Source organism: Momordica charantia, assembly GCF_013281855.1.
Source record: "Momordica charantia cultivar OHB3-1 chromosome 6 unlocalized genomic scaffold, Mcharantia_2.0 BLBB01000006.1, whole genome shotgun sequence".
Classification (NCBI taxonomy): Eukaryota; Viridiplantae; Streptophyta; class Magnoliopsida; order Cucurbitales; family Cucurbitaceae; genus Momordica; species Momordica charantia.
This window is the reverse complement of record NW_028275164.1, coordinates 1,697,338-1,713,150: the sequence shown is the minus strand read 5'-3', so window position 1 is coordinate 1,713,150 and position 15,813 is coordinate 1,697,338. Positions and strand designations below refer to the sequence as shown.

At 33.2% G+C, this 15,813-nt stretch overlaps 2 protein-coding genes across 3 annotated transcripts; both read left to right on the top strand.

Annotated features, from left to right (window-relative positions):
* The first annotated feature begins 39 nt into the window (after positions 1 to 39).
* Positions 40 to 2,612, top strand: LOC111007267 (HNH endonuclease domain-containing protein). The gene is made up of 3 exons (XM_022279568.2): positions 40 to 1,076; positions 1,193 to 1,315; positions 2,250 to 2,612. Exons 1-3 carry the CDS (start codon positions 815 to 817, stop codon positions 2,405 to 2,407), a joined length of 543 nt encoding a protein of 180 aa, XP_022135260.1. The 5' UTR covers positions 40 to 814; the 3' UTR covers positions 2,408 to 2,612.
* Positions 2,613 to 6,707: 4,095 nt separating this feature from the next.
* On the top strand, positions 6,708 to 9,778 carry LOC111007020 (formin-like protein 20). Of its 2 annotated transcripts, none has more exons than XM_022279157.2 (4): positions 6,708 to 7,074; positions 7,345 to 8,042; positions 8,123 to 8,344; positions 8,421 to 9,778. In XM_022279157.2, the coding sequence occupies exons 2-4, from the start codon at positions 7,452 to 7,454 to the stop codon at positions 9,027 to 9,029; spliced, it is 1,422 nt and encodes a 473-aa protein (XP_022134849.1). In that variant the 5' UTR covers positions 6,708 to 7,074; positions 7,345 to 7,451; the 3' UTR covers positions 9,030 to 9,778. The 2 variants fall into 2 exon arrangements, with proteins under 2 accessions (XP_022134849.1, XP_022134848.1); XM_022279156.2 differs by having other exon boundaries at positions 6,708 to 7,228.
* The last annotated feature ends 6,035 nt before the right edge of the window (positions 9,779 to 15,813 follow it).

The window sequence follows — 15,813 nt, the reverse complement described above, 5'->3', positions numbered from 1 at the left end:
ACATGGCGTTGATGTGCAAGGACAGCGTTGTCGCAACACGTTATCATTGTTCAATTTATTCCTCGATCTTCAAAGAAGACTGACTTCTCCTACCCTACTCCTCCTTCTCCTTTAGGATAGGATCATCGTCGGTCCTTTCACTAATGGTCTAATGAGATCATCATTTTATAGTCGTTCGCCTACCACAAAAAGCATTTTGATGGAACAGAAGTCGACCTGAGGAAACTAATTGAAGCTGTTGATTCGACAATTGATGAAGAAATTTGAAGAGGTAGAAATGGAAAGGATGCTGACGCACCAGAATAATTGACAATGGTTATGAAGGGAGGAGTACCCCAACTATAGCGTAGAGAATCATGAAGTGGAATTTTTTTAATGGAGACTGGCAGAGAGTAGAACATTTAGGATTTTCAAAAGCACGGAGACTAAAATGAACATCAAACATAAAATGAACGTTTAAGGATTAAAGTAAACGAAAAGTAGGAGTAGTTAAAAGATTTTAGTCCCTGCCTTCCCCATTCTCCAGTCTTGGCTTGCATTTCCCATTCACAGTTGGCTCTCGCGGCAGAGGCAGACCATCGGCGCTACACCAATCGAACAAATTACCTTTGCATTTCACTTGGGGCAGAATTGAAAGACCGAACCGATGTGCATTCCGTCTCATCAGGCCCGGTTGTGGTCCGGCAACTTTCCGGCCCAACCCATTTAGAGTTATTCTAGTGGGCTGGCCGGAGTTGGGGACCGAAGAAGCCACAATTTTTCCCTCTTCGACTTCTTCTGGAAGTCCGATCCGCCGGACGACGTGGGGGTTCCTATGGAAACTACTTCCAGATCGCCGTCGCCAACGCGTTCGCGCGGCGGACATAGACACAGTGGCTCCGGCAATGGGGACGAACGGCCGAGATTTTTCGACACCAAAGCGAAAGCCATTTGTTGGGCCAAGGCCGACATTGTCCCCGGTCGGCACCCCGACCGATGGCGTAAGGACGCCGCGGGTAACGTCGTCTGCAAGCGCTTCTGCAACTGCCAGGGCTGCCTCTGCTTCGAGTACGATCACATTGTCCCCTTCTCCAAAGGTAACTTATTCGAGATATTTCGCTGCTGCTGTTGCGTTTTTGTTAGGGATGTCTGTAAATTTATAGTTTAGGTTTTGCTATGTTGAATTTGAGATCTGATCAGCAATTGTGGGCAGGCGGCGAGTCAACGGCAGAGAATTGCCAGATTCTTCAAACGAGGGTTAACAGATTCAAATCGGATAAAGATGATGTCGATGCATCTCAGTTGAAAGGCTACTCCTGTGATGTCAGGTTTACCGGTATAACTTCATTCTGCTTCTGCCCTAATTCTTTGTATATTACAATTCATGCTCTTCTGTTTACTCGTAACATCTCGAGTGCCTGTTTAGTTCGCTTGTCTGTCCTTTTGTTCTTCCAATTTTTCCCAGTAGAATATAGCATCGATTTCATTTTCTCCCATCTGCTCCATGTATAGAACAATATAATTTCATCAGCTTTTCCGCTATCTTATGGTCTTTAGCTCAATTTTGTACAAATCCAGCTCTTCACGAGCTAATTGATTGGATATTCTATTTTGTTCATCTTTTGAGTGTACTTAGTGACATTTTGGGGGGGGGGGGGGGGGGGGGGGGGGGGGGGGGGGGGGAGTGGTGCGGAACATCATTATATTTTCAGGAAAGTGCTAGAAAGTGAAGTTTCAATTGTTTTTGAAACAGTGTTTGCTGGTCCCTGTTCCATATTAGCTGTCATTGCTGGTAGTAGGTAATGGTTCAAACAAAAGAGTGCTTGTATTTTGGTCAATTGAAACACCAAGAAAGAACCTCCATGGGCCAAAAGTAGAAACTATAAACTCATAACATATTTTCAAGGTTATGAATTCAAATCTACTCATCTAGAATATCAAATCTCTTATGTATGGTGAATTTGTTGTTGTGTGCGAAAGCCAAACATTTGGACATCTCAGTTGTGGATCGTGATCAATACCAAAACCTGTAAAAATGCATTTTGGGTAGAATTCTGTGAGGAAGACATAGATTATCTTATATACAATTTGGTGAATTGGGTTTCAGTGAATCATTTTAAAGATTTTAGGATTCATTGGGTTAGAGGTCAAAGCCAGGACTAGAACCATTATCTATGAACTGTGATTCTTCATCTTCTCCATTGTCGAGTTTTATCATCTCTTCTCTCCCATCTTTACATGATGTGTCTGGACTGCATATTTTGTTGCAGACAAGGAACTTGACATAATTGAAATGGCTGTTTATGGAGACGTAATCCGGCCAGGGAACCAGTGTCGTTGTAGAACAGTTTCAGAAATGCTGGGACAGTATAAATCAAAGGACCGCCTGGCCCCCTGCAAGCTGCCATCTAGTGAAGATTCTTTATAACAAAAAGAAGAGTTGAAATTGTAGCAAGTTTTCCCATATGTCATAGATCTGTAATTTATAATACAATGACTTGATTGCATACAATGTCACGTATTTGAAATATGGATGAATGTAATTAATTTGAAAGACTAAATTAGGATTTAAATAATTGTAGTATTATCTAAGCTACTCCGCAATTATTATTATTACTATTTTTTTCTTTTTATTGCTGGTTTGTGGTTCTGAAAAGGTGTTTCTCTTCTCCATTGTCTTGGTTTGATATCTAGAAGTAGAAGACCATCTATTGCAGCCTTTTCTTTTTTTGCTCTAATAATGTCAGAGAAGAAATCATAACCAAATGCAAATATAGTTTAATGGCTAAATATATGTTTTAGTTTTTTGTATGTTTCAATTTATTCCTTGGTTTTTTTAGAATTTCGATTTAGTTCCCTATATTTTGTCATTGGCAATTTAGTTCCTCATCGTTGATGAAGGAGTTGAAATTGGTTGATGGTTAACTTATCTAATTCTACTCATTTTTAGAAATTCAGAGTCGGGACATGAATAAAATTGGAACCCAAGTTGATTGGAAGAGATATGGGCAGCAAAAAACCAGAAAAGGGCTGCTTGTTCTGTTCCTTTGTGAACTTGTTAAGCTTTCCAGAGCTGTGAAAATGGAGGGTCCACCCTGACACCATCGCTCAAATGAAAAGGAAGCCATCCAAATCCATCAAATTTTTTAATAAATGTGTACATTGCCTCATATTAATTAGAATTTAAAATCTGTCAAAAGAAATTAGAAATTTAAAAAATGGCAACCAACTTCATGAAGTGAAGTCTTTTAGCAGAAACTAAAAATAAAATTTTAAAGACGTTTTTTTCTTTGCAAATCAAGCCAGCCTGTTCTCTAATACATGTATGTTTTTTTAATCAAATTCATGTCATATATAAATTTACAAGTTTATCTGTTTGAACATGATTGTATATATTCTAAAATTTTAGAGATATTTTACATAGAAACATAAATTCAATTGGACTTTTTAATTGGTCTGACGAACTTATAATCAAACATAATGTCAACTAAACTTCGGTAATTGATATTAAAACTCACGTGTTTAATAACAAACCGTGAAATAAATTTGTTTGTCCCTAAAAGATAAGGACTATATTCCCACAATGTAAAAGTTTATCTTGAAAATTCTGTTTTGATATCTTCCCTTCAAATTTTTAAATGTCTATTTTACCGGTACTGCATTATATAATATGATGGAATCTCGGAAGAAATTGTCTTTTTCTTTTAATATAACAATATGAGAGGTCCAAACTTATCATCTCTATTAGAGATGGATATCTTAACTAGTTGAGCTAAACTAACAATTTTTTTTTAATTGAAATCGTCTCTTCCATACAATTTGTTTGTTTTTATTTTTAATTTTATAACCTTTTAAGTTTTTATCAGTATTTTATTAATTTGTTATTTTTTTGGCACTTCACTCTAAATCTATAACATCAATTGTCTGCCTCCTGAATCTAAGCATAGCTCTTACCCTGGTTTGGAAGTCTAAATTTATGATGATTTTCAAATCATAATAAATTTTAAAATCATTTCTCGTGTTGAGCAGGATTTTGAAACAAAAAAAAAAAAGAATTTGAAATCCAATTTGATTTGAAATCTCGTTTGTCTCAGCTAAATACATTACAATTTTATGCTTACAATCAGTTAAATTGAAGAAATCAACGTAAGAAAAAAAAACTCTATGTCATAGTATTAGTTAGAGATGGAGGTGGTGCCAGAATAGGTACCAACATGCCAAGAATGAGATGAGAAAAAAAAAGGGAAAGAAAATGGATAATTGGAGTGAAATAAAAAGAAAAGAAAGAAAATAGAGGATGAGGTAAAAGAGAGAGTGAAAGAAAATAGAGAATAAAGTATAAAAAAAGAGAGAAAAATATAGAAAGCTGAATGGGGACGATATGAGATAAAAAATAAAATAAAATAAAAGGAATAAAGAAAATATAAAAGTGGATAAATAAAAAGGGAGATGAAGAAAGAAGAGGGACGAGATATGACGGGAAAATGAGGATTCGCACAAAAGGAAAGTAAGTAGAGTTGTTAGGATTTTGTTTTTAAAAATGATATATAATTACAAGGACATAATAGTAAAATAAATTATTTCTTTCTATTATCTACCATTATCTAAATAATAAAATTTATTTTTTATTGGATTAAATAAGTTATTTCTTTCTATTATCTACCATTATCTAAACAACAAAATTTATTTTTTATTGATTTAAAATCTATTAAAATTTGTTGGATTCTAAACAAAAGTAAGTATTTGAAATCATTTTCATAATTTAAAATCTTAGAATCATTTCAAAATTTTAATGCCAAACGGAACGTTAAAATACTTATATTTAATTGAAAGATCGAGTTTGAATTTCCACACTCGTATGTTGTATTAAAAAATTGGACAAATTTATAATTTAATACAAAAGAAGAAAAGGAAAACCTTAAAAAAAACCAACTATCTTCTTCTTCTTTTTAGACCGATTCTTTCCCATTATATGGACTATGGAGAGACGACTTCTATGATTTAGAAAATAATAATAAAAAGAAAAAAATTGCAGGGCTTAACTGGACAGTGGACAAAAGACGACCATTTCTATAATATTAAAAAAAAATCCCTGCTCCTAGCGATGAGGAATAGAGTTTTTTTTTTAATGGAGTGATTTTTAATTTTATTTAGTTATTGGATTCAAACTGATGATATCTTAGTCGGAGATAAATGTCAATTATTGTAGAACTAAATTCATGTTGATATAATTTTTAATCTCAAACTAACGTGCATTATCGTGGTATGTTATATAGATTTGTATATTCAATGTAATTTTTTATAAAAGAAATTAGATTTATTTTCTCAAAAGAGTTGTCATGTAATTTAAACAACCAAGTTCTAAAATATTATCATGTTTGTTGTAATTTTTTTTTAACACAACAAGTGGGGGTAGAGAGATTCAAACTCATGATCTATTAGTTAGAAATGTGTCAATTACCAGTAAGCTAACCTCATGCCGATTACTATAAATGTTAAATTATTCACTTTTCATGGTTTTTAATATATGTCCACCTACTTTTCATACAATTTTAAGATAATTTGAATTTCACCTAAAACATATATATATATATAAGATAAATAGGAACTTAAAATTAATTTAATGATATTTAATTTGAGTCAACCTAAACATAATTCAACTCAATTATGTAAAGAATATATATATTGTTCTAATCCCAACTTTCACTTTTTTTTAATTATAAATTCCTTTTTAAGCAAAAATAACTTTATTAAAAGGACGGATCTGCCACTTGCGCTGGAGAAAAAAAATTAATTTAATGATATTTATCTGTATAATACTTTCATTTATTGAATTAGAATGTCTATGACATATCAACATGAGCTGAGACATGATTCCATTCATTGAATTTTGCAATTGATAGTTTTTTATTCAATGAAAAATTAAATGGACAATAATTAACAGCTTATTGGAAATTATTTTGAATATATCAACGTTGACATTTACATAACAATTGATGAAAAAGGTTAAAACGTAATTTCATATTTACTAAGAAGATTGGCACCATTATAAAATATATTTAAAAAAAAAAGATGAGATATTTTTGGCAATAAATAATTTCAATCTCTCTGCCCAACTATCACTTCTCTACTCTTTCAATTCACATTTCCATTCTTCAACTTCTCTACTTCGATTTATTATTCTCTTTTTATGTTTGCTATCTAAATCTAGGACTATGAATTGGTGAATTTTGGGTTAATTCCGAAGGTTTTGGCTGTGAATCCTCTGGTTCCACGGTCAATTTTGATCGGATTTGGAGAAAGAAACAGAGGCATCCGATGGCGGCTTTGAGAAGAATCTTTTACAAGGTGCTGCCACCGTCGGATCGGCTTATTGAGATCACCGATAGAGTTTATGGTATGCTTTGTTGCATATTGTTCTCTCTATTTCTTTCTATTTTCGTTTTTGTCGATGTCATAATAAATGAGGAGAAAACAATAATGTAGGAATTCGAAGACATATGTCTCACTCTTATAAGGATGAATAAACCAAACTTATGAATTGAATAATTCAATTCATATATGTAATATTTAACGATAGCTTCTGCGATGCAAATGCCAAATTATCGTAGAATCTAAACTCTTGGCGCCAAATGGTTGGTTACACGCGGTTTAAGAGGAAAAAATGATGTGGCAGAGACTGTATGATTGGACTTGCTGATTTGGCAATTATATATAATATTTTTTACTTTTTTGGTAATTGGAGGTGTGGTCCTCTTCCTTTCTTCTTTTTTCCTCGTTGACCTCCGCCGGCGCCGCCGTCTCCCTCAGATCTAACGACGGGGGAGCTTCCCCTTCGTTTTAGACTGGGGGTTCTCAGGACGACGGTTGATCGATGACCTCAGGATCTTTCTCTAGGTTAAACCCGCCTCTGAAATCCGCCGCTGGTTTAGCAGAAGAAACGATGGGAATCGAGCAGCACCTGGGAGAAACTGCTCTCCAAGATACAAAAGCTCCATGGACTATGCCTAATCCAACCATGCCATTCTCAAAATCGCGATGGGATCTCGTTTTATCTGGACAGAAAACAAGGCGGCGAAGAGCGAAAGGCTGATGGTGGGCTTCTTTTTTTCGATGAAATTCTCCATTTCCGGCCAAATTTTTTATTCAATCCCTTTAAATTTTCGCCTCCAACCTCAAAATCTTCAGTAGAATGCCTCTCTGCACCAGTTTACAGTGGTGGTACCACACCACTCTGTAATCGAGTCAGGTTTAACAGATTCTCTCTTTTTGCTACCTATCAATATGGATATCTTGATATCAACTTGTGAGATGATTTTTAGTGGTGTCATTTGGTAACTTATTCTGGTTATTATTTGTTTTCAGTGTTTGATTGTTGCTTCTCCACGGAAGTGTTGGAAGAAGAAGCATATAAGGTCTACTTGGATGGCATTGTAGCACAGTTACAGAACCACTTTTCTGATGCTTCTTTCATGGGTTTCAACTTCAGAGAAGGTGATAGGCAAAGCCAAATTTCTAATATATTGACTCAGTATGACATGACAGTTTTGGATTATCCTGGGCATTATGAGGGATGTCCTTTATTGTCATTGGAGATGATCTTCCTTCGATCAAGTGAAAGCTGGTTGTCACTGGATGGTCAACAGAATGTGGTACTGATGCACTGTGAAAGAGGAGGCTGGCCTGTTCTTGCATTCATGCTAGCTGGTCTTCTGTTGTACAGGAAACAATACAGTGGGGAGCAGAAGACTCTTGAAATGGTCTACAAGCAAGCTCCTAAGGAACTTCTCCATCTTTTGTCTCCTTTAAACCCTCAACCTTCCCACCTGAGATATCTTCAATACATTTCCAGGAGAAATTTGGATTCTGATTGGCCTCCATCTGATACACCTCTGGTTTTGGATTGTTTAATAATTAGAGTTATACCTCTCTTTGATGGGGGAAAAGGATGCAGGCATGTTGTGCATGTCTATGGTCAAGACCCCTCAGCTCCGGCCAACAGAACTTTGAAGCTTTTATTTTCGACTCCAATCAATAAGAAACATATCCGCAGCTACTTACAGGTAATGGCTCAGCAACCCAAATTCTGAAAGCTGAAATTATTCAACATTTAAGTTTTCTTATTAATTGTTTGTTACCACAGGCAGAGTGTATGCTGGTGAAAGTTGACATTCGTTGCCGCGTGCAAGGGAATGTGGTTGTTGAATGCATCCATTTGGATGAAGATTTAGTAGGTGAGGAGATGGTATTTAGATTTATGTTTCACACAGCATTTGTTAGATCAAACATTATGATGCTGAGCTGTGATGAAGTTGATGTTGCATGGGATGCAAGGGACCAGTTCTCTAAGGACTTCAGAGTTGAGGTAAGTTATTGGTCTTCTTTTATGAATGTGCTTTCGTGAAGTTGTGAAAGCTGACACAAGATTGGATTTATGTTAGGCACTCTTTTTGGATGCTGATGCTGTTGTCCCCAATCTCGCCACAGCCCTTGACGATGAAGATGAATATGAAACAGGAGCTGCTTCTTTTGAAGAGTTTATTGAGGTTGAAGAGATCTTCAACAATGTAATGGATGGGCAGGAAGCCAAAGGGTCCAATGATCCTCCTGCATTCCAAGATTGTGCATCTGCCGATGGAAATTTTAAGCATGATAAGAAATCCGATTTTGATTCAGTGAAGGACATTACTGTGGATGATGTGAAATACAAACTGGATGAAAATATATACTCTGAGCTTAATGCAGTTAAGAACACTGTTGTGGAAGAGGACATGGATCCTCCATTCAGTAGACAACCACCACCATGGCTGCAAATCTATTCGTCCGTTTCTACTGTAATGGTGGCTGGTTCTATTCCACCTCCACCACCCCCACCTCCACCAATGGTGCATAAGGCATTTCCCTCACCATCTCTAGTGAGAGGAACACCACCTCCACCTCCTTCAAAGCATGGAGTACCACCTCCGCCACCACCTCCAAAAGAGTGCTTGTATTTTGGTCAATTGAAACACCAAAAAAGAACATCCATAAGTCAAAAGTACAAACTATAAACTCATATCTTCGAAGCTATGAATTCGAATCTACCCATCTAGGATATCAAATCTCTTCCGAATTTTTTGATGTTGAAAGTGATATAGGGTAATTTAGTTGTTTCATGAAATTAGGTTGTGTGTGCAAAAGCCAAACATTTGGAAATCTGCAAAAATGCATTGTGGGTAGAATTCTCTGAGAAAGACAGAGATTATCTCATATCCAATTTGGTGACTTGGGTTTCAGTGAATCATTTTAAAGAGTTCAGGATTCATTAAGTTAGAGGGTCAAAGCCAGGACCAGAACCATTGGCTATGAACAGTGATTCTTCATCTTCTCCATTGTCTAGTTTTATCATCTCTCCTCTCCAATATTTACATGATGTGTCTGGACTGAATATTTTGTTGCAGACAAGGAACTTTACATAATTGAAATGGCTGTTTATGGAGATGTAATCCAGTCAGAGAACCAGTGTCGTTATAGAACAGTTTCAGAAATTATGTGGCTATATAAATCAAAGGACCACCTCGCCCCTGCAAGTTGCCATAATGAAGATTCTTTGCAACAAAAAGAAGAGTTGAAAGTGTAGCAAGTTTTCCCATATGTAATAGCTCTATAATTTGTAATGCAATGACTTGATTGCATACAATGTCACATGTTTGAAATATGGATGAATCTAATTAATTTGAAAGACTTAAATAATTGTAGAATTATCTAAACTACTCTGCAATTTTTTTTAATTTTATTGCTGGTTTGTGGTTCTTTTAAAGGTGTTTCTCTTCTCCATTGTCTTGGTTTGATATCTAGAAGTAGAAGGGCATCTATTGCAGCCTTTACATTTCTTTGCACTTTATTTGTAATCATTGAGGCCATAACGGTCCCCTCTCACTTCCATTATTCAATGAATCATCCCAACAGACAACAACAAAGAAATCTGTCAGAGACTTCTCAATTTTTTCAACGCACCCAAAAAAGAAAGAGAGAAGACGAAGAAATCATAATCAATGCAACTGTAGTTTTGTGTATTTTGTTTTCAATTTTTTTCTTTATATTTTGGTATTTTCAATTTAAATCGTTTCCAGATCGGAACTTTTCAAATTATAGAGACTAAATTGATAATAAGAAAAAAGGTTTAGACATATCACTCTCCACGTTTAGTTTCAAACGCATGAAATTTTATTTTGCTTCAAATACCGATTGTTTAAATTTGGGACATGAACAAAATTGGAACCCGACAATGTTAGGAAGAAATATGGGCAGCAAAAGACCATAAAAGGGCTGTTTGTTGTGTTCTTTTCTGAACTTGTTAAGCTTTCCATAGCTATGAAAATGGAGGGTCCACCATGTCTCTTCAAATTTCAGAGCAACCAATCCACCAAAATGTGATAGCCACAGAAAAAATGGACCTCCCTTTTATCCCTTCTAAATTCATCTCTCTAATTTGTTAGTTTTGCACAATTTTTAATAAATGTGTGCATTGCCTCATATTAATTAGAATTTTAAAATATGGCAACCAACTTGTGATTGTTTGAAGAACAAATTAATGTATCTTCAGCTTTGTTGAAATAATAATAATAAAGAAATAAAAAAAATTTGTCATCACATCTAAACTTTATGATAGACCTGTAATCCACAACTTCTAATGTTATGAAAAATAAAAATGGATCGTAAAATAAGTAGCGATCCTAGCAAGGCGTTTGCAGTGTCAAATGGATGGAAATCAAGCCAGAACCATTCTCTAATATTTATATTTGGTCAAATTCACGTGATATATAAATTAATAAGTTTATCTCTGGTAACATGGTTGTATCTCTTTTTAAAGTTTATAGATATAAGGAACGGGAGAATTTGAGTCTTACATAGAAATATAAAGTCAAATTTGTCAATTTGAGCATAATTCGAGTTAAAACACATATATCTAACTAGAATGTTGTGGATTCGAATCTCCCCGTTCAAAAAAAATTTGATATAATAAATTAAAAAAGCTCACGCTTTAATAACAAACTGTGAAATAAAATTGTATGTCCTCAAAAGACGAGGACTATTTCTCGAGAAATTTTCACAAAAGAGAAAAATAATTATTGTGAAATATAAATATTTAAAATGAAAGACAAAATATTATCAATATCATTTAGGGAGGGGAACCGTTAATGAAGCTGCCACAATATGTTTGTTATTCAAAATTATGTTCCCCTGATACTTAATATATATATAGATTTGAGTTACTTTATGATTTGTCTTTCATAAATTAGAGCGTATAAAATTACCAGCCACATTGTTGTTGTCTCTTCCAATAATTTCTTTTGATTATGAAATTTTTTTTAATAAGACTATGGTTGACACTTGATAGACAACCATTGCACGAATTTAAATATCCTAAAATAATGGTCAATCTGAACTCTCAACTGATTAAGATATATATCTCGAACTACAGTGTCTTAAGTTCGAAATTTCATCTCCATATATATTTTTTTAAAACAAAAATTAATCCTAAAATAATGACTTATTTGGATGGTTGAATGTCCTTATTCCACCCACATTTTGAATTTATATTTAGCACCCATATGTAATAAAGAAAAGTATTTAATTAATGTTGAAAAGTCACAACTCTTTATAAAGGAGTATATCCTCTCTCAGGAGACAAAGCCTTAAAAGAGAATGAGTCATTGGCCCTTTCACAATAAATGACCATAACTTATGTGAATTTTTGTCAAACAAAATGTGCGTTATTTCTAAATGAACAACTAAAATTATGAAGCATGGAGTCTTTTCTTTTATTCAATAATTTTGTTGTGGAATATTGAATCATATACCTTTAAAATGGTAATAATATACCTTCGGTGTCTTGTTTTATTTATTGTATTATGTTTGAATATGACCATCAAACTATTGAATAGTAGTTGGAGTATTGGATGTTAATCATTTGTATTATGAAAGATAGTGATTCATTACTTAGATAGATTTGATTAATAGACATAGCACGTACTTGAAAACTTTCCACTTTTGTATTTGGATAAGAAAATAATTTTTCATTGGTTGGAATTTTGTAAAACTTGCTCATTCATCTATTAATGACAAAATTATTTTAGTGATCATGAGTTGGATGTTTAAGTTTCTCAAATATAATTTAATTTAAAAGTAAATCTTTTTTTAATATAATACAGGAGAGCGAGGATTTGAGGTGGACACAACCAAAGAAAATTTACCCACTACTCCACAATGTAAATTATTTTTTGAAAGTAAATTTAAAAATAACAAAAAGAAAACTCTAAACGCCGTTTAATCTCATGATCCACCATATCATCATCATCATCCCCTCCATTAGGCTGATGATGAGGATGCAGTGGTCCTCACGTGGCACGCACATTCCATGGTCCCCACTGTACCTGATCGCCCCATACCTCATCCCACCGTCCATTCTGTTGACTTTTGCGCTCTGTCATTGACCATCGATTTTTAATTTCTTCCATTTGATGCCACGCCGGCTGCAGAAACCTCCTCCATTTCGTGGTCGAAATCGCCTCCTTCCTTTCCCACAGTGCTCGACACGTGCGACGCACGTGGCTAGTGTTTCTTTTAATGGACGACTGACATTTGACAATGAGCATGATGTGTTCACACGACCTTTCACGTGACATGAAATGCGATTTATTTACGCCTTAAATCCTAAAATTCCACATCCTTTTTCTGGACGAAGTTTTAAAATAACGTAGTTTTAAAAATAAATTACAAAAATAAAGTTAGTTTAAAAATAATTACAAAATAAATGTAATTTAAATAAATAAAATCAAAATATAGGTTAGGTTTTCAAAACTATTGACAAAAATAGGTTAAGTTAAAATAAAAGTCAAAACTCGCGTACAATGTCTACGACTGTATTTGACGTGGCAAGTGATTAGGTGGAAGTTGCGACTTTCACCTTTTTATTTTTTTATTTTTGGAAGTCGTACAATTATTTATTTATTTTATTTTATTTTATTTATATTTTAATTTATATATTGTTATTTTATTAATATTACGAAATTTCATTAAGATGTGATTAAATTTTTTATTTTTTTGTTATTATATTTTAAATTTTGATTAAAATGTTAAAGTCTGAAAGTTTAAAATTAGATCAAAACCAATTCGATGATTAAAATGTCATTTAGGTGCTTCATCTTCGTATGTTCTATAATAACATTTAAATTTAATATAAATTAAATCGATAAAAAAATATTAAATTAATAAAAACATAAAAGTCAAGGTATAAACTACATGAATTTGGGGTATGGATAATTAGGGTTTTGTTTGTTTTATAATTATTTTGTTTTAAATTATTGCATAAGATGTCCATCATGTTATAGCTAATTCATAATCTATTTTTCGAATATAGAGAAAATTCATATTATACAATTTAGTCTTCTTAAATTGTGATTTTTTAAAATAAAATTTAAAATAAATAAATAAATAAAAAGGACAAAAGGATATTGATGGGAAGTGCCACTTCTAAATTAAAAAAATATATATTAAAAAAAAAGAAGAACAAAGGAAGTGCCTGACTTCAAAATTCAATATAATAAAAAATAATAAAAGAGGGAAAACAAACAAAGGAAACCTCCAAATAAAAAAAAAATCCAAGCGGAGTGGCTGCACTTCCAAATTCTGGAAAAAAACAAAAGGAAGTCGCAGTCAATGGCTGACTTCCAAACTCAAAATAAAAAAAACAAAAAAAAAGAACAAAAGACCCGTCAGCAAAGCCGTGGTTCTAGTGGAACCACGTCAGGGAGAAGTCGCAGCCAATGGCTGCGACTTTAGTGAAATCGCGGTCAATGACCGCGATTTCGCCATTAATCGCGACCAACGACTGCGACTTTAGTCAAATTGCAGGCCACCTCTGCGATTTATGTACCCTATTTATGTAATTAGTTTGAAACCTACCATAGTTTTGTCATTTGTTTTATCGAGGTTGAATACTCACCCCTCAGTATTAAAAAATTTTAGTATAAAAGTATAACTTGAGATGTTGAACTTTCGACTTTTAAAGAAATAAGAGATGCCTTAACAATTGTTTTTTTTTTCGATTTATAAAATTTTTCTTTTACATTTATTTAAAATAAAAAGTGGAAGTACGTAAAGTGTTTTTTTAATCTTAGATTTCAAATAAAACATGCATTTTCATACCTAAAATTCTTTATTCCTATCCTTTTTTTTTAACCTAGTCTTCATTCATATCTTTAATAAAGGAGTTCTTTAATTTTTGATTTATAAACAATTCAAGCATTTAAAATATCATGTTGAAATTTTCACTCCCTACATTTGAACTATAAGATAACAAATATCTTGGAAAAAAAAAATATCTATGGTTGAGGGAGAAATTCGAGCCAGGTACGTGTCGAGTTCTGGAATGATAGCGAGGTGCGAGACTACGCATAATTTACGTTGAGTATGCGTAGTAGCGTGTCCTCTAAGGGCTATACGAGAAGGGAAATATCCCTATCATTTGTCCTTCAACAACCTATCTGAAGGCGCCAGGAATTGCTTCCAAAGTATGAAATCTCTCTTGTTGATAACTGTGAAACGATGAATGGTTTATATAGACCATTAGTCATAAGAGGAAAATCACAAAATAACTAAATGTGCAACAAATCCTAACAAAATAACTAAATGCAACAAATCAAAACAAACATTCAACAAATAAAAATCATAACAATATCTTGTTAATGGTATATCTTCACATACCCTTCCACAACCATCTTATTTTCAAAAACGTTTAATAAATCTTATTTGATCAGTAACAATTATATTTGTCTGTGATTTAAGTCGAGCACAAAATTTTAAATGGTATTTTTTGTACTTCTAAAAATTTTAGTCGAGGTTTCTTTACAAATAAAATATATAAATATAAATTAAATAAAAAGAGTAAACTAGTTCACTTATTATAATTATTATTATTTGAAAGAGAAAACTAGTTCTTTTTTTTTTTTCCTTTGAAAAAATGTAAACTAATGTTTATTAATTGTCCAGGAGTGAAGAGGTTCCTTTAAAATTGTTCGACACAAAATTACAAATTTTACATTATTACATGTCATAATATTAAAGGGAAAACAAAACCACGCAATAGCTTTAATACTTGTATCAGATTAAATCACAAACATATATTTTCTTATTTTACAACAATTGATAGCTTAAAAAAATACGTCAAATAAGCAAGCACGTATGATTATCAAAAAAATTTTCCTAATAAGTCGAAGATTAAAGTCGCAAACTCATTACAGGGTTAAGGGCATGTATATCCAACTTATTAAAATGACGATGCATCTGAAATTGTTCCAAAATTATGCTATCTACGAAACTGAATAGTACTTTGAAAATAGTTGGTTTACTTTTAAAGAGACGACCTACAAATTTATGAATAGTCGACGAAAGATCAAACACCACGTTTTTTTTTCAAATCAAAAGATGATCGTCTCTTTAACTAGATGTGCATTTATGTTGTATTTTTAAGAGATGACAATTTTTTTTTTGAAAAAATAAAAATATTATAATATTATATAATATAAATAGCAGGGTAGTAATAAATTTATAGGTTGGTGTAGTGGGTAAGCGACACGTTCCATGATTCGGCCCAAGATTTAGAATCTGAATTCGACACCTAATTGTCTCGACATTCTCTTGTACCATGGGCTTTATCTGAACTACGTTTAACATGCTTTGTCTCCAATCATATACTTCCTTGTAAATCAAGAAAGAGATCATCCAACCGAAAACTGCTCAAAATCAAGCACACTTAATTTTAGAGTTGTTATGATTGAACCATCGAAAATG

Excerpts from the sequence above, each read along its gene's own strand:
- LOC111007267 (XM_022279568.2), top strand. The coding sequence starts at position 815 with ATGGAAACTACTTCCAGATCGCCGTCGCCAACGCGTTCGCGCGGCGGA. Across the intron at positions 1,077-1,192 it reads CATTGTCCCCTTCTCCAAAG|GCGGCGAGTCAACGGCAGAG; the intron begins GTAACTTATTCG and ends AATTGTGGGCAG. Across the intron at positions 1,316-2,249 it reads CTGTGATGTCAGGTTTACCG|ACAAGGAACTTGACATAATT; the intron begins GTATAACTTCAT and ends ATTTTGTTGCAG.
- LOC111007020 (XM_022279157.2), top strand. The coding sequence starts at position 7,452 with ATGGGTTTCAACTTCAGAGAAGGTGATAGGCAAAGCCAAATTTCTAAT. Across the intron at positions 8,043-8,122 it reads ATATCCGCAGCTACTTACAG|GCAGAGTGTATGCTGGTGAA; the intron begins GTAATGGCTCAG and ends TTGTTACCACAG. Across the intron at positions 8,345-8,420 it reads CTAAGGACTTCAGAGTTGAG|GCACTCTTTTTGGATGCTGA; the intron begins GTAAGTTATTGG and ends GATTTATGTTAG.